Here is a 23,624-nt window from a genome sequence, read left to right on the forward strand (position 1 = left end):
TAAAAGTATTCATATCCTATTACATCCTTTCATTTTTTCTGCTATTTACTCTGCATATTAGCAATTGGTCACCCGACACCATTGCTACAACTATTCTCATCTTAATGCTACAAGAACCGTATTATACAGCGCTTTACTTTCTTACTATATTTATACAAGGGAAATGCTTTTGTTGTCACCGCGGTGGTTTGAAGCTGAAGAAAACTGTAGCGAATAGAGGCAGACAAATGGTTAGGCTGCCGAAAGACCATCATAAACAAGATAAGTGCTCGAGAATTTTCTTGTGACCTAGGAGCCGGTTCTCAAACCTAAGCACCAAAATAATACAATTTCATACATGGGCCTTCATAATTTTATTTTTGATTTAACTTATTTAGGAGCAAGACTCCTATTTCCAATCGCCTTGACTACCTGGCCTCTAGGATTTTTTGAGCCTGAACAAGAGGAATATTAACAGAAATGCATTATGTGTTACTTATGTTGTTACTTTGAAACTTCAGCTTTTCCTTTTCAATAACCTCACACGAAACAGTGTTCTAACGTAAGTATACAAACATAAGTTTATTTATATTCTTTCTTCCCTTCAGCCAGGCCCATATCCACGGGAGACAACCCCCTAAAATTTTCAAGATAGGCTTGCAAATAAACTATAATATGGTGATGAACTATAATATGGTTGGATTAGTCCCTCTAACTTATACCGCCCCCCTACATTTTGGGGGTGGCTACAAGCCTGCCTTCAGCTCTGAGATAATTAATGTTTGGAATATGGTGGTACATTTGCAAAAGACTATATCGTTAAAGTCATAAAAGCAAACATTTGAAGAGTTCAGCCTTTGATAGTTTTCTTCCAGTAGATTGATTTCTCTTATATTGTTTCACTCACTGGAACAGAATATTGTGTTTATTACTCGTCATGACATATCACAAACATTCATTATCAAAAGACACAGTGGATCAATAGTGGAGCGCTCACCTCTAGTGTGATGGGTATCTGGTTCGAATTCAAGCCATATGAATTTGTGGTGGACAACACCGTGTCCGTGGGTTTTCTCGCTATTCAGACGTTTCCTCCCACATGACCATTCCACCGATTCTTTTATAATCATTCACTCTCATTAATCATCCGTCTCCCTTTGCCTATAGGACATATTCGTGGAACATAAAAGTAGAAATTTCATTTTATTTTATTCAGTAATAAGCCACTATAACTAGTTTGTTATCATTACTGTGAAACCAGATCTGTTTATTTGTTGGTTTAAATGTTAACTCATGTGCTCAAAACACTTCAGCCAATTTGTAAATGTCCACATGGACTAATATAAACAATTTACGAGTATGCTCCATGGGCTAAAGAAAACGACAGTAAGCGCGAAGATATTATGATGAAATAATATTGCTAATGTGTAAAGTAGTTCGATAATAGCACTGATAAATTATCAGAATGCTCATGAACATAATTATCATCTCAAGTTTGTGCGTCCTTGTGTTGAACTCAACAAAGAATTGGGATCATTTTTACTTGAAGAAATGTTTTTTCATATATTAATTTCCTTGGGCTTCCCCCTGAGCGCATAACTATCAAATCCACGATGAACCTGCATATAAGAAATTAGCACTCTACTATTAAATAACTATGCTTTTATATTAGAAATAATGTAAGTAAAAGGCTAATAGTCACCGCAAAAAACAAACAAAACAAACCTTATCTCTAGGAAGTACTTTCGAAGGACATCGTCTTCAACGTCAGTCTAGGCACACTTCAAAAAGCATTTAAACCATAAAAAGAATTTAAAAAATGTACGAAGTAAAAATCTTCTTGTCACTATAATTAGACATATGTTCATAGTAATTCACTTGTTACTGTTCACTATTGTTTACTGTTTTTTTTTTTCTTTTTTCATTATCTTCCAGACGGCGAAAATGAGTAGCAAAAACATTGCTCCAAATGGCATTTATGTCACCTTTATCTGAATTGAATGCCGGTTTCTCCTTATGAATGTAATAAGCTCCCTTAATTTTCCTTTCAGTTGCTGTTTTTGCTTTTTCGATCAAACATGAATTAACAATGTTGTGGTTATTTTCTTTGAGATGTGATGCCAATCCTGATAACTGTTGTAAGCTACGAGATTTGGTCGTGCGAATGTGCTCAACGATTCTGGTATAAATATTCCTTTTTGTTTGACCTATATATATTTGATCACATTGACATTTAACCCTATAGACGCCACTACTTTGTTGGGGATCAGTAAAAAATGAATTAAAATATGTAATATATTTTTCTATAGGTTTAGGAGAAACTTCGGAGACCTTGTTGTTATATTTATGCAATGCCTTCTTAATTTTTGCCGAAATGTGTGGAACCAAAGGGACACCAATTCATTTGTCTTGTTTGGCATTTGTTGTTGGCCGATGGTGGGTGCCGTCGATCTCCCGCTGTACCTGTTTGTACCACTTCAGTAATAAAGACTTTTGATAGCCAGTTTGTTGTCCAATTTTAATTAAATATTGAATTTGTTGGTTGAAGTCACCAGGAAGATCAGAAAGTAGAAAAGCTCTCCTGAAGAAGTTTTTCCAAATGTTCAGTTTCTGAAGCCATGAATGACTTAAAATGAATATACTTGGTACCAGCAGTAGGTTTACGATATACTGAAGTAACAAACTTATTGGCTTGTCTTTTGATGGTAATATCAAAGAAGTTAAGAGCTCCAATTTCTTCAAGTTTCATCGTGAATTTGATTCTAGGATGTATCTGATTAAATTCATCAAATAATTTCTTTAAATCTTGATATTCCTTGTACAGAATTAAGGTATCGTTAGCATATCGAAAATACCTGATATGAGGAAATTTTGTGAGAACGTTGTTTTCGAACATGTCCAATACCAGGTTCGAAAGTATTGGAGAAAGAGTATTGCCCATGGCCAATCCATTGTCCTGACGAAAGATGGTATCTTCAAATTGGAAAACATTATTTCTAAGGCAAAAGCTATTAGTTGAGAGACTAATTGAATTTCGGGTATGGGTTTACTTTTAGTTTAAGTAAGGTGAGTTCCACTGCCTGTAAAGCCAGGTCTACTGGTATTGATCGATACATCTCCACTACGTCAAAAGATGCCTATGGATAGAATCCGACAAACGAGTTGAAACATGTTTTTAACTCTAAGCGATTTTTAGCAGTATATTTGACTGGGATGAAAAAAGAAAAAACAGTAAACAACAGTGAACAGTGACAAGTGAATTACTATTAACATATGTCTAATTATAGTGACAAGAAGATTTTTACTTCGTACATTTTTAAAATTCTTTTTATGGTTTAAATCCTTTTTGAAGTGTGCCTAGGCTGACGATGAAGACGATGTTCTTCGAAAGTACTTCCTAGAGATAAGGTTTGTTTCTTGCGGTGACTATTAGCCTTTTACTTACATTATTTCTAATCATTATCACCGCTTGCAATATAATGATAATGTTTTCATATTATTGATTTTTTCTTAAGAATGAATAAAATTCGCTTCGTAACGTCGGTCGGTAATCGAAACATGAGAATAGCAATTAGTTTCTTACCTCAGGCTGCAAACAATGCCAATAATATAGCAAATTAGTACACTTCAACTTTGTCCTAACATATTCAAGTATATTCAAAGAATTGGTAATAAATAAATAAATAAATAAATAGTTTGCATTTTAAATAAACCTTAAATTCTGTTACTTTTCTTATTCTTTGTGTTATTAGCAACGTCGTACACATTTGAAAAACATGCATCGTATCTTTCGCTAAACCGTTTCCGTAGTGAGCGGCGCAGAGCTTTTCTCCTGTACCGACCTGTGACGTACAAAATGGTGGTCATTGTTTTAAGCGCACGAGTAGCAGACCGGAATTCAATCGTGAATTTTGACTAGTTAGAATCGTCGCATGAGCAAAAGGAAGTGTTCTCCGTAATCAGCTAGCTCTGAAGTTTTTTTTAGAGCAATAAAAAAATCAGTGCAAATGTCCATTTATTATTATTATTATTATTATTATTATTATTATTATTATTATTATTATTATTATTATTATTATTATTATTATTATTATTAATAATAATAATAATAATAATAATAATAATAATAATAATAATAATAATAATAATAATAATAATAATAATAATAATAATAATAATAGCTTTATATTAAGTGCTAAGAATAGCTCATAGGCAAAACTTGTAATATGTGTTAACTAAAGGAAAAATCAACCAATTTTTAACACACAAACTCCTCTATAGGCGCGTGTCCTCTACCAACTCCAACTTGTACAGTGAAACCTGTCAACTTGGCCACCTCTCTAAGTTGGCCACCTGCTTATCTTGGCCTAGTTCGTCTTGAACCTGCATTTTCACATAAGACATTCGTTACTTATTACTCTATAAGTTGGCCACCTGTCTATCTTGGAAGTTGGCCACACTGAAGCAATGTTTATCCTATGATGATAATGATAAATTTACCTGCGTATCTTGGCCACGCAAAATATGATTTTGTTATTTTTCTTAACTCTTTCGAATTCCCATATGAGAGGCAGATATTCTGTATTTGTAACTGGAGAAAAGAGCTAGAAGTGTTTACCTCGGAGCAAAAAATGTTTTGAGAAGCAAGGATTCCCGCGATTTTCGCTTGGAGGTCAATAGCCAGAAGATTACCCTGATAAAGGGGTGTTGAAGGAAGGTGTGAATAAGAAAAAGCACGTACAGAAATTCAGGAACTGGTTGTACGTATTTGTTTACCCTGTCTGTTTTGGTAAAACCATTAGCTATATCAGCTCCTCTCATCAGTGGAGAGCTTTACTAATTCCGGAAAATTCTCAAGGTTAAAACTAACCATCTAAATTGTCAACTATTGGCACCTTCGGCTTGTCAAAAGATAGCGGAATTTTTGAGATATGAATTCCCTCAAGATTTTCTCAAAACATTTTTTGCTCTCAAGTATGCACATATATTAAACATACTATAGTAATATTTTCTAGTACTGTATATTTTTATGATTACTTTATATACATTATTTATAAGTAGCTGTCGTGCCACTGCTTATTAAAATTTTACTATCAAGTAATACTAGAAATCCTATTCTAAAAATATACAAATCACACTTATTTTCTGTAAGTTGGCCACCTGTCTAAGTTGGCCACTTTTCGATGGAACCGATGATGGCCAACATAGAAAGGTTTCACTGTATATCATTGTAAAATGTAACTTGTAAAAAAACAGCACTTGCGAAACATCAATATATAACTTGGTACAGTACATATGAAGTAGAATAACAGTAGTCATAATGAAAAATAAAACCATTCTCAATCTAGCAGCTTAGAACATTTCCAAGGCTATTAAGATGTAAAACTTTTTTGAACCCTTTAATTGGCAACCATTGATAGCATTACCATTAAAATATTTAATTTGCTTTTATTGTTAAATCATGTCTTCCTGATCATAATTTCGTAATTTTTAAAGTAGTTTTGTACTTTGGTTACAAAATACAGGGTGTTTATTTCAAAGCAACATTGCAATAAAATATTTCTTATGTGTAGCTACTGAGCAGCATTGTCCTATTATGGTAAAATATCATAAGAATATTCTCAGTAATTACCAACAGTTTCGTTGAAATATTTTCCTACAGAGCAAGAAACCACAAATAATAATAATAAAAAAAAAATAGAAAAAGAACTTTCGCGGAACGAAGGAGATAAAGCTTCTACAATACTAAATTTGACTGTCACCTGTTGACGAAGATTAGAGGTATCTAAGGAAGCGACACGCAAATCATGTATTTAAATATTGTACGAAAGCAATAGTGCTAATTAAATGATCACTGAAGTTGTAATTCGTGCGGACAACGCAATAGAATGCGATGTTGCTTGAGAGCAACACTGCCCAATAAAGTGCTAAATTAAAAATGATTTTAAAATCAAGCTTCAAGTAAAAATAGTAAATGTTTTAAATACAATTTTCAAAATAATGTAATTAAGCTTCATGTAAAATATATTAGTTGAATTTCTTAAATTTTCATGCTCATACAGGGAAAATATATTATTTTATTGTCATATTGGTTAAAAATATACAGAGGGTAAATAAAACAACAATATTAAAATTTGGCAGATAATTCCTGGTCTTTAGTTTAATATTTTCATTAGTCTATGTGACTTACACTTTGTGAGATTTACTTCTTATTTATATGCTCAGTGTAAAATATAAGATTTTGTAACTCTTCTTATTATTTCAGATTTTGAATTTAAGATAATAATAACAATAATAGTAGCAGTAGTAATTATAATAGCTATACGCTGGAACTCAGGTTCATAATGGTTAAAAAGTTTAACACCTTTCAGGGTATTATTATTATTATTATTATTATTATTATTATTATTATTATTATTATTAATAATAATATTATTATTATTATTATTATTATTATTATTACTGATGATGATGATGATATCCAGCAGCATGTCACTGCAGCCTTCTAACTAAAAATTCTTACCTACATATAGAAATGCTTTAAAAATGTCTGATTCTTATATCTTAATTTTATAATACAATAAAGTAATGATAATTAACATTTCTTAGTGATTTGGTTCTTGTTTTTTTCACTTTCTATAAGTAGGTGAAAGTAAGCTGCTATTGTTTGTTTTCGAAAGGCATCAAGAGTTCAACAAATACTGAATTTCAATAACAACACAAATACATTACATTGTTCACCTAATGTTCTTCAGAGTACTAATAATGTTGCCAAAATGTTCTGCGAACCTCTACTGAATTAATGGATAAACTTTACGAAAAAAATAGGGAATGTTTTCACTTAGTCCTCTACCTAACAATGAATAAAAAGACAAAAAGGCCCAAATATTTCTAGTCTCTGAATACCATTCACTGACTTCAGGAAGGAACAAAGATTCGCAACTCTTTTTCCAGAAAAAGAATAGGAAAATAATAAAAACCCTGATTTTCAATAAAACTACATTTACTAGTTAGTATTTTCGAAGTTTCTCGTCAACCGCTTTTTAAGACAGAAGGAGAAATATTTCGTTTTCATTAAAAAGGTGCTAATACGTCGTACCGTGGTGTACCGCCATAAAAATACAATATATATATATATATATACAGGGTGGTAGGTAACTCCACCGACAAACTTTGGGAGGTGATTCCTTATATGAAATGAAAGGAAAAAAGTCATAAACATAGGTCGAAAAACGTCTCACTTCAGGGTTATGAACCGCCGAAAAGTCGAAAAATCATATTTCAAAACGCCCTGCCTTAGAAACTATAGGACCTATAACAAGTGGTTTAAGGAATTACACAGGAACTAGTATGCGAACTATCTAAATATCCATGTTTTACCATCCTCCGTTATCGGCGAAACGAACTGTAAAAAGGAAATTAAGGTATAGGGATACTCCTTTAAGTACTAATAACGCGCTCGTTTCGCCGATAACGGAGGATAGTAAAACATGGGTATTTAGATAGTTCGCATACTAGTTCCTTTGTAATTCCTTAAACTGCTTGGGATCGGTCCTGTAGTTTCTAAGGCAGAGCATTTCGAAACGTGAATTTTCGAATTTTCGGCGGTTCATAACTCAGAAAGGAGACGTTTTTCGTCCCATGTTTATTAGAACATTTTTCTTCATTTCATATAAGGAATCACCTCCCAAAGATTGTCGGTGGAGTTACCTACCACCCTGTATATATATTAATAGATAGATAGACATCTTTACCCATGATTTCTCTATGGATCTGTTGGTTACCAACTTACTTAATATTACCATCACAGTCTTGTACGACTCCATTTCCCAAAGAATCAAACCAAGCCAAATAATCACAAGCACAGTTGTCTAGATCATCAGGCATCACAATTAATTGTTTACCTATTAAAGTAAAACAATAATAAATTGACAACTTGATACCTTCGAATAAGAAAAAAAAATAATAATTGTGTTTATATAATTAAACAAGCAAAAGAGTACATTAATATGATTATGATGACCTATAGCACCATCAAACCTTGTTAATGGGTATTTAAAGTATCCACAATTAGGTTTGAAGCTCATATGGATGAAGATTCTATTCGTTTAAGTGTTTATTATACATTGAAATGAGTTTTGTTTTAGCTCCTCTCTGGCTAAGCGGTTAGCGTACGCGCCTTTGGCGTGGGAGACCTGGGTTTGATTCCCGGCGGGAGCTCATGTCGTTCGGATTCCACGTTAATCACTAGGTCCACGTCTCATATAGCCTAGCTGCTGAACGGGACGTTAAACTCAAAATCAACTCAACTCAAAGTTTTTTTTTTTTTAAATTTTATTTACTTATTTATAATTTTTTGAAGAAGTTAGCGTGTTTATGAATAACATTATTCTGGCTCGTCACAAGATTTTCAGTTTGAGAATCTTACGATAAATTTGTAATTGTCAATAATTTATCAATGTTGGGTACTTATTAAAAATTCAATATAACAATTGTGAGAGATAGTAGATTAATCATATTTTTCTTTTCCTGGATGGGAGAGACAATGGAAAGGAGAAATTTATTTAAATTTTTTTTAGAAATATTAGTAATAAAGTTAGGAATAGGAACATTAGTTACTAACGATCGGATGTTAGGTACTAAACACTTGCAAATTAGGCACTTAACATTTAAAATATAGGCAGCGGATTGGCACTAAGATATAACTCGAAATACTGAAGATAAAATAATAAGGATAGTGTTCAAATAATCTACAAACACACCTGATTGTTGTTGGTAGAGAACACGCTTTGAAGAAAGAAACTTTAAATTATATCCATTATTCCTAACAAATCAATTATTTAGAGTATATTATCACGTGATACAGCAACCACAATTTTACGCACTTTTGCATATAGTAGTCAGAAAAAATAGAATTATTGGTCATTTTCGAATGAGAGAAACGGGGAATTGACATTATGAGACCACGAAATAAATCTATATTTTTATGACAAAAGTACAATAACTTAATTTCACACAAGTGCTAATTTCCTAACTCATATTCTAGTCAAGTTATGCCCGGATTCAGCTTGTTTGTCAGTTTTTTTTTTTTTTTTAATGTAAATTGAACACTACTATTCTTTCGCCATTTAAGTGAAAGATAAAATGACGTAGGAAAATAATATTTCTGGGCAAATGCTATGGAATAACTATGCTTATATATCATTTATTAACTCCTTACTCTAGAGCTTGAAGCAAGAGGACAGCGAGATTAAAAACAGAAGCCTTCTATCATGAAGGGAAGAACTATATTATGCTATTTTCTTGTGATAAAAATATATAGCTTATTGCAACCAATAAATTAATGATCATAGACTCATCTCATTTTTCAATACAATTTTTTGATTGCATCGATATTCTACGATTTTGTGTGGCAAACTGCGATGCGATACCGCTTAATAGAACACTGATATTTATACAGCGTGGTAAGAAACTATTTGAACAAACTTCGGGAGCTGATTCCTCATACCGAAACAAGCAAAACATCGTCGGGAACTTTGGTCAGTGACTGATAGTTTCGGCGATATAAGGTGCCGAAAGCGTGGGAAAACTGAACGTCAGAGGGCTGTAATTCAAAAACAACGCAACGTAGAGAGTGCGGTTTAGAACATGACACTCGAAGTCAATGTATGTTTCAAACCTCTGCAAGATGTGTGTTAGGGATTCCCCAAAGAAACGTAGGGATCTCCTATAACTTGGCAAGTAATCTCTACGTTCCTTTGGAGAATCTCTACATTATAATCTTACATTATAAAGTGAATTATATAATGTTAACGGAAAATTGCATTGTTTCTATCACTATATCAAAATTGAATACACAGATGTTACTTCAACATTCTCTAGCATTTATTGAAGTTTATTAGGACTTTCACTATTATATATATATATATATATATATATATATATATATATATATATAATGCTTATTTCAAATAGTACGCAATGGGATTTCTGTGATTATTCTTCCTGTAAAATAATGGTTTTAAAATACTTATTTTATTTTTCTTGTTCCAAATGAGGTAACAAACTGATATTACTCGATGTTACTTGTAACAAATCTATCTAAAGCAGACTATATTATAAAAAATTGTTATTAAAACCATTATTTATCAGGATGAAATACTAGTGTGTTGGAACTTTTATTTCTGGACAAAGCTATGTATAGGGTGTTACAGGAAGAAATCGCGTTCTTTTGGGAAGCCATTTTAAGCAAAATAGTTCTTATGACTATTCTCAACGGTTTGAGAATTACAGATTTTTGTTAATCATTTTTCACCTTATATTGTATGAAAATATTTATTGCTCATCCTATAATTGTTCTACAGAGGTGATACATAAGTGCATTTGGATAGTGACGGAATGGTCTTTCCAACGATATAAAGCATGCGAGAATCGGTCTTTGGAAGGGAAATTATTGAGGGAAATCTTCAGCGACAGTTAATGTCATTCAATTCCCTTTAAATAATTTTGAAAAGGGATTTTTTTTTTTTTGAAAGAAATTTTCCGATTTCACACAATAATTTCCCTTTCAAAGACATCACTGCCATATCTTGAATACCGCTGGGAAGTTCATTCCATCACAATTTAAATGTATTATGTCTCACATTTGTAAAATAACTGCAGGATATTCAATAAGCACTTTCATACAATATAAGGGCGAAAATTGCTCAAACCGTTACGAGGGACATGATTTCGATTTCCTTCCGGGACATCCTATATATATATATATATATATATATATATATATATATATATATATATATATGAAGAGAGAGAGAGGGAGTGGAAATAGAATAACTTATTAGAAAATAGCGTAACGCTAACTGTTTCATAAGAGACGTGTCATCTTAATGTGAAGAAATCACGTAATCCATCCATCCATAGCTCCCACCTGAACACGTTTCACAAACACTTTTCTGTCCTTCAATTTTAATTTCAACATTGGCTCTTCACTATCTAATGAAATATTTAGCGAAAGTATTTATAGTACACTTTTTAGTGGACTATTGTGGGTTTATTATTTTCTAGTAATTATCCATTTCAACTTCAAACTCTCTTTATTTTTATTATATCTATATTTATCTGTCTATGAATTTTACAGTAATTAATCATATATGGTATGGATCTGTATCATTTCTTAATATTTGCATGTTGTGGATTTAACAAATTAGTGTATGTTTTTGTTTTCTCTAGATTCTTTCCATTCCTTTCACATTCTTATTCCACAATTTCTTTCATAATAATTGACTTTCATTAATCATCTGTCTCTTTCGGTCTAAAGAACGTAATCGTAAGACTTAGAACTGGAGATTTTATTATATTTCATTTTCATAAACCTAATATGGTAGAAACTAATCGCAGCACAGAGAATACTTTGTTAGGAACTTTCTATAGAACTTGAGAGTAGACAATAGTAATGGAAACTATTCAAACAATACTAATGGAATGGAGTTGATAACACAGTTCTTAATGATGATATGGTTGGAATATGCTCACGATAATATGCTGTTGTGTTAGATAATGCTCCAGGACTGCTATTGGAAGATTATCTTGCAACTGTTGCTGATATGGATTTAATATTACCGCCGCTTCCATAATTAATGACGGTAAAGTATGTGTTTGATACTGTGGAGAAACTAATCAATGTAAATGATGCATCTGTACATGAATTTTAGAAGATGTATCTCGCCTGTAAGGAAAGTAGTTTTATCCTGTGAACTTCTTGGTATGCCTAATAAACTGTTTTCCTTCGGAAAGGTTTTTGGCAGAAATCACAATGTAAAGTTAGTCGTGTCTATAAAAAAAAGAATATATCCCTCTCATTCATTCACTTCTACTGTAAATTAGCAACTGTGCAATATTTCATCCCAACGATTTAGAAACTTTTAAGGTCAGTTTCGAGGGAAAAAAAATGGAGATGCAAATGTTTTCTTTTGAAAATAAGCTGCTCAATTGAGATAACCTAGAAATTAGTTTGAATGAGCTTACATATATGTCAGAAGTTTTCATACTGTAACTTTAATTAATAGTAGAAATTTAAGCTACTATTATTAAATTAATATGTTTGCTAATACTAAACATATTCACGTTTGCAACCTCCTTTGGATTTCATAAATCGAATTGAAAAATGATTTCTGAATTTTATCTAGAACCAAAATCATTGATTACAATTCGAATTACATATTTTATTCTTCTTGTTGGATATGGAGGGTTAGGAATTAACTATATCGGGTGTTCTAAAAATGGCGCCCACGGACAACAGAGCGCTATTATTCAGATCAAAATAAAGAGAAAATACTATATAATGATATCCTCTTCGAGGCCTCCTTCGGCAACTATGGGGAATCAAAATTTCACTATGTGGCAACGTAGCAGATTAACGTGGAACCATTATCATTGCTCCTGGAACCCATCAAGCAGTTACACCTATTATTATGTTAATAAGTGGTGCTAGTTTCAACGTCAAACGGTTTTAAAGTGCCATCTGGAAAGAATCTATGTAACTATTTGATAGATTGGTAATAATTCTAACCTATGGTTCTTTATCTGCGACGTTGCCACATGGTGCAATTGTGTCTCCATACGAGGACTCGAAAAGTATACAATTATATATACAGGGTTTGTATGATAAGTAATGAGACCAGGTCTGGAAACATTGTTTTATTGATCTGATCTGTACAGGGACTTAAAAGCTTTCGAAGTACTCTCCTCTTGCGTCGATGCACTTCTGCAATCGATGTTTCCACGCTGCAAACGCCCCCTGGAAGTCAGCAGCCGGCATGTCCTTTAGAAATGTGGTCACGGCTGCTTGGATGGCTGTGACGTCTGCAAAACGGGTTCCTTTCAAGCGTGGCTTCAGCTTCGGGAAGAGGAAGAAGTCGGCCGGGCTCACATCTGGGCTGTAGGGTGGTTGTGGAAGGACTTCCACCCCAATCCGGGTCAAAAAGGAGGTCACTAAGAAGGCGGTGTGGGCAGGGGCATTGTCGTGATGCAACTTCCACCGGCTAGCGATCGCCGGTCTTTTCCGCTTGACGCTCCTGTGCAGTCTCTCAAGGACTTGTTTGTAGAAGGCGGCGTTGACGGCTTGTCCTTGGGGTACAAACTCCTTGTGGACCACCCCCACATTGTCAAAAAAAAACAATCAACATTGTTTTCACCTTTGACTTCGACATTCTGGCCTTCTTGGGGCGCGGGGACGCAGGAGTGTGCCACTCCGCGCTTTGACGTTTCGTTTCAGGGTCGTACTGGAACACCCACGACTCGTCACCTGTTATGACGTCATCTTCAAAGTTAGGGTCACTGTTCATGAGGTTCAACAGTTCCTGACAACAATCAACACGTCGTTGCTTTTGTTCGTCAGTCAACACTCGCGGCACCAGTTTCGCACAGATTTTTCTCATTCCCAGTTGTTCCGTCACAATCTTGTGCACTGTTGTGTGGTTCATATCGAGTTCATCAGCAATCAATCTCAACGATAATCGACGGTCTGAGTTCAGGAGATCCCTCACTTTTGCCACAGTTTCGTCCGTAGTCACTGTTGTCGGGCGTCCAGCCCTCTCCAGATCCTCAACGCTTTCCCGGCCGTTCCGGAACGCACTGTGCCAACGAAACACCTGGGCTTTGGATAGGGCTTCCTCTTTGTAGGCCTCCGTGATGAGAGAAAGCGTCTGAGTAGCCGTTTTCCCCAGGCGAACGCAAAATTTGATCGCATAACGCTGTTCGATGGAACCCTCCATGTTTGTTGATTTTCCGCCGTGACAAGAATGTTCACAAGGGCTTTGTCCAAGGCTTGTCCGCGCTCCACTAAGGCTCGGAGCCAACTGACGCGCGGTGCGTTGCTTTGCTCGGACCCCCCCCTACATCCTCCATCACCGACAAACCCGCTCCAGCGACACGCGCGCCGCGGCGCGGCGAGTCTCATTACTTATCATACAGACCTTGTATATATATTTTCGCTTTATTTAGACTTGTAGAAAAATGCTCTGTAGTCCGTGGCCACCATGTTTATAACACCCTATATATAAATGTATATATAGTATATGTAGTAAGTGTCGATATTAAGGACATATTTCTCTAATAGAACTTTATCTTTACAAATCTTAATATATTTTCATTCAGCATTAGACAGCACACATATTTCAGCGCAGCTAATTTTATAGACTTCAATAATTTATTCTCATCCGTCATTAGTGCACGGAAACACCTTTGCATTAGGCCAATATGTATTCAATTTATAACAATATTTCTTCGATCCTTACCTATGTTTCATTCTCTGCCTCTTTCTCAGCGTCCAAAGCAACGTCTATGGACTAATTTCATAATGTATTTCATAGAATGTGATAAACAGATATCAATGAACAGAGTACGTAGCACACAATGCTTGAATATTTGACCACGAAAGTCTGACAACTCCAGAAATAAGTAGAAAAACATTACAACATTACTAAATGTCTCCTTTGCAAGACAACAGGCAACACCATGCACATTGCTTCTGAGTATTACACTGTAAGACGAGTTTGAAATTCTGTATTTTGTTTAATATGTAGTTTGCTGCAAATGCATGCCCAGCCCAAACTTTAGATTGGTTTCAATAATTCAAAAATATAAAATCATATTATTTACTGACGTTTAATATTTATATAGTGTATATGAATCATATATATTTTAAAAATATATATTCTATTTGTTTGCTGAAACTTTAAATTTATCTTATACTACTTACACTATAGGATACATATTTGAAAATACTTGGGCAATTAAAGATGTATCTTAAAAGATCGTGGCATTTAAATTAATTATAAGATGTAATAACAGGTTTATAGTATATTGTATTTCGGATCAGTAAAATTTTCAAGAAGCTTAGTTTTTTTTAATGTATCATTAATATACAGTAATTTAAGAATAACGTTAAACTTACAAGTTATTGTTCTTAAGAGAAAAATGGCAGGATTTCCATTAGGATAGAAAAGATTGAAAGTTCCATCTTGACGAAACTTTGAGAAAAGTTTCCCATTAGAATAAAATTTCTTGTCAGCAGTGGTTTTCCTTGTATGCCTGCAAAAATAGAAAGTACTTTCATAAAGGTAATATCAACTTCAATCAATACGAAGAAAATGCAATATCGAAGATTATTGTGATATATTTAATTAGATTTGCATTCTTCACGAGATGAAAATAAATAAATGAAGCGAAAAGACTATAACTCTCTGTTCATAATGGAACGTCTAAAAGTCTAAAAAATATTGAGACTTTGCAGGTCAAAATAGAAAATACATTTAAAATGACTTAAAACTAACATTATGGAACTACATATGCATCATTTTGGTCAATGATCTTCTGCCACTTTTCCGGCAATACCATAATCCCGTCGCTATAGGACTTCGGTGGTTACTGTCCAAAAAAAATGTGACATGTGGTTTTCATAGACGTTTTTGAAATTAACCTAACACCATTCAGATAACTCTGCAGAGATCAAAACAAATTATTGTCGGGTGCCAGGTTTGGTCTATACGGTGAATGCATTAAAACTTCCCACCTTAGTTCTCTCAATTTCTGACGTGTCGTTAAAGATGTATGCGGTCTGGTGTTATCAGTGCGATATATGACACTCTTTCTGCTTACCAGTTCTGGTCGTTTCGTTTGAATGGCTACGTGCGCTAATTATCAACAGCACAGATTCCAATTTATCGCTCTGTCCGGTAGCAGCAACTCGTGATGCACGATGCCCTTCCTATCTCACCAAACGCCCAGCATAACCTTCCTGGGCATGAGTGTGTGCTTTGCCGCAGGCTATGGAAGTTCCCCTCGTTTCGACCATGATATTTTTCGCACGTCGTTGTCTTAGGTTATGCATTTTCCATCACCCGTGACCTGTTTCAGTAAAGGTTCGAGTTCGTTATATTTCAATAGAGATTCGCAGATAGAAATTCGATGGACTAAATGTTTCTGAGTCAGATAATGTGGAACCGATACGTTGAGCTTCTTTCTAGTAGACAGTTTCTTTTCCAAAATGATTTGATACTGTTTAGTGATCGACGTTTAAATCATCGAATGCTTCTTATTTGGCGGTGTTGCTGAATTTTTGGCAGAATACATCCATTTTTACTGTGATTTTTCGCCCACTGCGAGGTGCAACTCGAACATCGAAATTTTTGAGAACGAAAGCGACTGAACTATCGTTTGGTTATTGCTTTCGATAACATACTTTGCGCGTAAACAGTATAAATTGCTTCACAGGCCTGCACAACATTTGCGCCTCTATTGAGGTAAAATTGTAAAATGTAGCGCAACTTTGCAGAAAGCTCACTAATTTTTACGGCGCAATACCTTACGTCTGAGCCTAAGAACTGCAACAATTTTTGCACATCTACTAACTTCATCTATCATCTGTCAAATGACGTTAGTCCTGACCCGCTGCGACCCATATACCCTAAAATTTGGGACATTAATACCAATTCGTGTGCAAAGGGCTCAATACTTTTAGACGACCTGTTGTTGAAAGTAATTTGGAACCTATTTTAGCGCTCTTTCACACGAAAAATGTACAATAGGTTAATTTACATTTCTTCAATAAATTTAAACTACTGAATATCAATAAATCTATCCTATTTTGAAATTCGCTATTCAATCATAATAAAACCTATTGCATTAGTCGTCACATCATTAAGTTTCAACAATGAATGTAATCCTAAAGTTTAATTTCAGAACTTTGAAAGTAGTAACTCTAATCGCAGGATACTGATTGATCACTGCATATCAGCAGTGTTGCCAGATCTCAAGATTAAAAAGTAGCGAGGTTGTGCTCGAAAAGTAGTGGATTTGAGCTATTTGTAACCCAAATATAATTTTTTTCCAACTATACACTTTTACTAATTATATATATATATATATATATATATATATATATATATATATAGACATAGACAGATAGATAGATATAAATATATCCTTATCAATTTAATGGAAACATCGGAAGTTGAAAATATGTCAGATATCCGGATTGGCAACGGTCAGGTGGTGACTGCTATTACGGGCTGTTGTCGGTGATGTGTTAAGGCAAACTCCATACTAAGTCAGGATCAGTAGAACTGCAGTGCACAAGGAACTGGGCAGAAGGTGATAGTATAAAATAGGCGACCTTTCTGATTTCCAAGGAGATATGTTTGCTGAAATCAGTTTCGTGGGCTCTGAAATACACTTTACAACGTTTACAGTATGCTTTCTTACTATTATTTCTCACTTCTTTAATTCATTTGCTTTATATGGAAGTGGATTATGGAAGCCATGAATTTACGTTGCCCACGTTTATACAGCTCCATACAATTATTAGACTTAGGCATTAACCGAGACGGTAACACGGTCAGTAATACTGCAACAGCTCAAATTCAAGGAAAGTCTAGTGTTGTCAGGTCTGGAAATTAAAAAGTACTAACACAAGAATTAAACTAGTATTGCACACATGTTAGTTTTAGTAAAGCTATTGTTCATTGTAAATGGAATATTCGACAAAGATAACTTTTATTGTATTATATAAGACTAATGTGAAAATAAGAAAGTAGTGCATTCTTAAGAATTACAATAAAATGTAACCCAAAAGTAGTGTGTTGACCAATTTGAAATTTTGATAGCGAGGGCACTTAAAAAGTCGCCTAATCCGCTACTTGTAGCATAATCTGGCAACACTGCATATCACAAGTAACTAGGAAAACAAATAAAAATACAGAGAAAAACAAAAACAAAAAAAAACAAACAAAAACAAAAAAAAAAAACAAACAAAGAAGACAAAAGAGTTTGGACTGAATAATAACAAGAATTTCTTACTTTCAGTCGACATTTAATTTCTTCGTAGAGATGATTTTGGTCTGTTAAATCCGGTCTGGTCTGGTCTGATCCTAGATATTGGAAAGTATCTACTTTGTCGAAAGTGTTATTTGTTATTTTAACATTTTCATAATTTACAGTATTACAACCACGGTGAATTTTCCTGTATTTAGTTTTCTTTGCATTTAGTTCCAAACCTATATTCCTGCAAGCGTTTAATAAATCTCTGTATTTCTTTCCATTGCTCTCTTATCATTCCCTATCAGATTTACATTAGCATACACCAAACCTGATGAATACTATTTAGCTCTAGGCCTTGGCTTCTATCTTTGATTTTTTTTCTAGCATATTCCAGAACAAATTGAATAATAATGACGACAACACATCTCTCTGTTTTAGGTCATTCTTAACATGAAAGCTCATGCGGAAGTACTTTCATACTCGAACTTTATTTTGGGATTCATTTAAACACATCTTAATTAAACTAACTAACTTTCTCAATATACCAAATTCAGTATGGCTCTTGTACAATGTTTTCCTTCCAACCAAGTCATAGGCCTTTCTGAAGTGAATAAACAATTAACATACCGGGGTATTGTAATCCCATTCCTTTTCGAGTATTTGACGAATGGAAAATATTTGGTAGATATTTAATCGAAAAAAAATCCGCACTGATAATCTCCAATAATTTCATCTGTGTGTGGGATCAATCTTGCTAACAGAATGCTTGGGAGGATTTTATAGGATGTTCACAGAAGAGAGATGCCTCGATAATTATTACACTCAGTTTTGTCACCTTTCTTGTGAAATGGAACAATGATTGATTCCTTCCACTCTTGTGGCAATTTCTCCTTGTTCCAGATAAGGAGAATGAGTTTGTGTATCTCGTTCCACAATTTTCTTCTCAGCTAAAATTAATTCAACCGAAACTTCGTCTGTACCCGGAGATGATGATGATGATGATGATGACGACGATTATTATTATTATTATTATTATTATTATTATTATTATTATTATTATTATTATTATTATTATTATTATTATTATTATTATTATTGCTATTATTAAGTATTCTGCCTTTCGGCAGGTCCTCGGACTAATGAAGATTTCTTATTTTTATTTTTTTTCTATTTTTAGATTTGGGCCTGGAAATGTTCCTTCCACTTTTCTCGATCTTCAGCTTCCTCTTTTAACTCCCAATATTTACTCCTATCTTTCAAATCATCGATCAGCTGTGTTCTTCTTCTTATTACTCGCTTTCCTTCCATCTTTCCTTCAACGGCGGTGTAAAGAAGACAATTTCTTCGCAAGATGAGTCCAATCCAATTGGTCTTTCTACGAAGGACGGTGGCTAGAAGTATCCTCTTCTCTCCTACCCATTTAAAACATCTTCGTTTGTTGCTCTCTCTGTCCATTTTATCTTCTCCATCTTCCTCCAACACCACATTTCGAAGCTCTCTAAGTATTTCTTCTCTAACTTCCGTAATGTCCAAGTCTCTGAACCATACAGTCCAATGTCCCATATATAGCACTTGATCAACTTCTTCTTAAGTCCAATATTGAGCCTGCCAGTTAAGAGTGATCTTTTCTTTTTGAATGTTTCTTTAGCTATGGCAATTCTTGACCTGATCTCTTTGGTGCAGTAAGCGTCTCTCGTCAAAATACTTCCCAGATACTTGAAATTATCGACCTCTTCAAGTTCTCTTTGTTCTACTCTGGCCCGTAAGGGCGTGTTTCCACGGGATATTCTCATAACTTTCGACTTTTCGATGTTAATTTCCATTCCATACAGTTTTCCAGTGTCAATTATTTTGTCAATCATTTCCTGTATTCTTCCTTCGGTTTTAGCTATTATAACCGTATCATCTGCATACCACCCGGAGATCAGTGTTTTTATTTTAATTTCTTGATAGGAATTTCTATTTCTGTTCAGTTAGGCCTTAAAATATAGGTTCTGTTGTATGCACTTCACTTTCTCCCCGAATATTATGTGTTAAACAAATTTTTCAAAGAAAGCTTTTCATTCCATCAAAAGGTCATCTGTGTCCGTGAGAATTGTTTCGTCCGTTTATAAGCACAAGGTGATAGCCTTTTTTAAATTTGTTGATGCCCTTATACTTATGCTTATTTTTTTCCGATTTTACTATTGTCTTCAAATAATTTTAGCTTTCAAAAAAATAATATTTCTGTGTTCTAAAAGCATTGGAAGTTTTCCGGATAATGTCAACGAAATTTTTTGCAGTTATATTGTTCGGATTTTGTAGCCAATGCAGTTTTGCCTGTTTTCTTTTCTCCTAGTTTAGTGCATTCTTGGTCGAACCATGGTTTGTTTCTATGTATTTCTGTATGCCCCAATTTTTCTTTCGCTGAAATTTTAATGCTAACCCTAATTTTAACCCATATATCTTTAACAATGGTTTATTCATAACCTTTTAAAACTGACAATCTATTCGACGCTTCCATCTCTTCTGATCCACCACTTCGATTGTTCCCTCTCGCTTGACTTTTCTCTGATTTCTTTCAATTAAACCTCTCCATTTTCAGATACTGAATATTTCCTTTTTTTCAACGATAATCTCTTTCTTAATCACTGCTACTAGGTAGTGGTCAGTGTCACGGTCATTTCTCTAAACAACCGAATATAAATTATGTTAGACTGTCTCCTTCTATCTACTAAAACGTGGTCAAATTGATTGTGTTTTTCCATCTGAAGAGGTCCAGGTATGTTTATGAATAGGGCAACCATAAAGCATAAAAGTCAATAAAAGCATAATGAAATTATTCACCTTTGGTTGGTACCATATCTGTGAATTTGACCACTTTACCAGTGGCATATTTACGATTTTGTTTCGGGGAGGGAGGCGGCTTTGCTAACTTTATTCCTGGAGATGTGAAAATTTTGCAAGATCTTTAATTTACTTTAATATAGTATATAAAATTTCGGGGGAGGGGGGCTTAAGCCCGGAAGACCCCCCTTAAATACGCCACTGCACTTTACATATCCAAATTTGCTAATCTTATAAGCATAATAAAGCATAATTTACAGAAATAAAGCATAAAGCATAATGCTTAATGCTTTTTATTCCAGAACCTTGTGTATGTGAACAAAAAAGAAAAATTGTTAGTATATTTTGTGCCAAAGAAAAAATTATCAACAAATGCTGTTATCAATGCCGCAAACAATGGAAATCAACTGCCAATTGCCTTTACACGTAACAATGGGAAGTTCGAATTCCTTCTCTCTCCTCATCGTTTAAAAGTACATAAGAATAGTACATTTCCTATGGCAGTGAATATTTATAACAAGCTTCCTTCCACTTTAAAAAACAAAACATCTGGTTTCAATAAAGCAGTCAAGTCCTACCTACTCGAGAACTGTTTCTATTCTGTAGAAGAATATCTGGCCTGTAGTAAATAATGTTTAAAATATATATTTTTTGTATATCTATAATGTAAGGTTTTATTAACTGTTATGTTGTTTTATATCGATGTATGTAAATTAGAATAATGAAAAATTGTACCTTTTTTGTTTTATATAAATTTACACTATTTTAATATTGCATGTAGATTTAAATCTATACATATGTGCACATTCAGTGTTCTTATGACGTGTCCAACTCATACGTTCACGTTGTGAACAATTTGTATGAAAAAGGATGAAAATAAATACAATACAATACAATACATCTTCCGCTCAGAGGGATGTATTTGCTTCCTCGCTTTGTGTTAAAAGGCAGGCAAGACTGGTTGTGCTTATTCCAAGATGCCAAAATCAAAATTATATGCATCTCAGAGAGTAAGAGAATTCCCAACTGACCATTTCAAAGTAGAAGGCGTTAATCTTTGCTCTGGATTCATTAAATATGAGAAGTCTACTGTGCAGCTACAAGTTTCTTCTACGAAACACCGCTTAAGGAAAACTGCGCAAAATGAGTAGTATGTTGTATTGATGGAATTTTTAGTGGGAAAAATTAATAGTTTCATATACATTTTTGATGCTTGTGTAACAAAAACGAGTAAAATAAGACAAATATGAATAGAAATGGGTATAAATGTAGTGTAATTCAAGGAACAGCATATTAAGGCATAATTTAGGAAAAAGCATAATAAAGCATAATGTATGGAAAAATAAAGCATAATGTATGGAAAAATAAAGCATAATGTACAGCTGTATAAAGCATAAAGTTGGTTGCCCTATTTATGAATATAGTGATATGTAAATTTCGTACTCTTCATGATAACTCCCGGACTTTCGTTCCCTATAATCGGTTTGAAAATATCCTTACGTCCTACTTTCGCATTGAAATCCCCTAATAGCATTTTCAAATATATCGCGGAAATGGGTCGAATGCACGTTCTACTTGTTCGTATAAACTACCCTTTATATTGTTATCCTTATTTTCTGTCTCACCACCGATTCTTAAGAGTAATGAAAGAAATTCAACCCATTTAATTGTGATATAATTCGTTTGTGAAAGAAAAAATCTATTGTTGTATAAATTTTAAGGGTGCTCATGAACGTGGGAAGAAGAGAGTCCTCTGGACATTTTCGCACAGTATGGAGCGGCATGCATCTTTAGTTACGTTACTGAAAAAAAGTCTTGTGATAACCAACATATCAACCATTCTTCTACAAAAGGTAGAGAAACATACTTTTATAGCAATAGGAGAACCATATTGTGTATTTTTTCTCTTCCGAAGCAAGAAAGAGAATCAGGTTTCTTTATGCTATTGATCTCATTTAAACTGTGTTAAATACATAGGCAAATAAACAGTTTTACTTGCCGAAATTGAAAAGGTCGATCAATTAATACTAACATTTTGAATTATGATACAGACAACATATAGATTTCGCTACTATCGTTCATTAGGATGCCTTATCAAATAATACCTAACTTTAAATCATGGACAGTAAGCTGGAAAAGAAGGACTCTCTCACGGGTATTGTAACACTGTAATGAAATTATAAGATTTTACACTCTTAGTAATTTTCTGAGGGTTCATTGGCGATTTATGCAATACTAGAAATTGATACTTTACTTACTGAAATTACTTACACTTTTTAAATAAGTATATATATATATATCCTTACTTGAAAAGTTTAAATTGTTTTCATTCGAAGGTATATATAAATATAAAAATATTTAACATATCTTACAAGATTGCTTGTGTGTTAAAGAGAATGTCTACGGATACACTTCGAAATATACCTTTATGTGAAACTAGAAGAAGAAATCATTTTTCTTACAAGTAACTGTAATTGCTGAAAACAACTTGCATTTCAAAGCTTTCAGCTCTCCCCTAATGTCTTGGTCACAGAAATTAAATACAGGAAAAGGACAGGAAAATAAAAAGAAGACTTGCCGAGCAGTCCTTGGTAAGTCCGATTCTTCTATCTTCCTTATGCTTTTATTATTCCCTTTTTTGCTGGTTAAACCCTGTGACCAAGGCACACACGGAGTACGGAAAAGTTGAAAGTGCAAGGTGCTTTCAGAAATTATAATTACTTGTAAGGAAAATGATTGTAAGGACTTCTAAGCGTGTTAATATATTGTCTGCAGAAAAAGAAAGTTAATTAGTATATTGATATTCCTTTAGTTAGAGTGTAAAGTGTGTGTTTTTTTTTTTTTTTTTTTTTTGCTAATTAACTCCTCTAAATGTGAAGATTTCACATCAGAAAAAAAAAAAAAAAGAAAAAGAAATCAAGTGCAGATCCTAAATTTGATGTTACCTAAGTGAATGATCGTCCAACATAACACATATATATTTTAGAAGAAGAAATTTT

The 23,624-nt window shown here is 33.7% G+C and overlaps 1 protein-coding gene across 7 annotated transcripts in view; it reads right to left on the bottom strand.

Annotated features, from left to right (window-relative positions):
- LOC145684051 (uncharacterized) overlaps nucleotides 1-23,624 on the bottom strand; it is a 70,534-nt gene that overhangs the window by 11,013 nt on the left and 35,897 nt on the right. For 3 of the 7 annotated variants that reach the window (XR_014131238.1, XM_081755887.1, XM_081755884.1), the window contains 2 exons: nucleotides 14,936-15,072; nucleotides 7,772-7,883 (listed from right to left, as the gene is read on the bottom strand). Coding sequence is in view for 3 of the 7 variants with exons in the window: in XM_081755887.1 (XP_081612013.1) it covers nucleotides 7,772-7,883; nucleotides 14,936-15,072 (249 nt within the window). In the remaining 4 variants the exon portion in view is untranslated. The remainder of the gene's footprint in view (nucleotides 1-7,771; nucleotides 7,884-14,935; nucleotides 15,073-23,624) is intronic. The other 4 variants (XR_014131236.1, XR_014131239.1, XR_014131237.1 and 1 more) reach the window with 2 other exon arrangements.

The sequence above is a fragment of the Thermobia domestica genome, chromosome 4 (genome assembly GCF_964235325.1).
Source record: "Thermobia domestica chromosome 4, izTheDome1.hap1.1, whole genome shotgun sequence".
NCBI classification, from domain to species: domain Eukaryota; kingdom Metazoa; phylum Arthropoda; class Insecta; order Zygentoma; family Lepismatidae; genus Thermobia; species Thermobia domestica.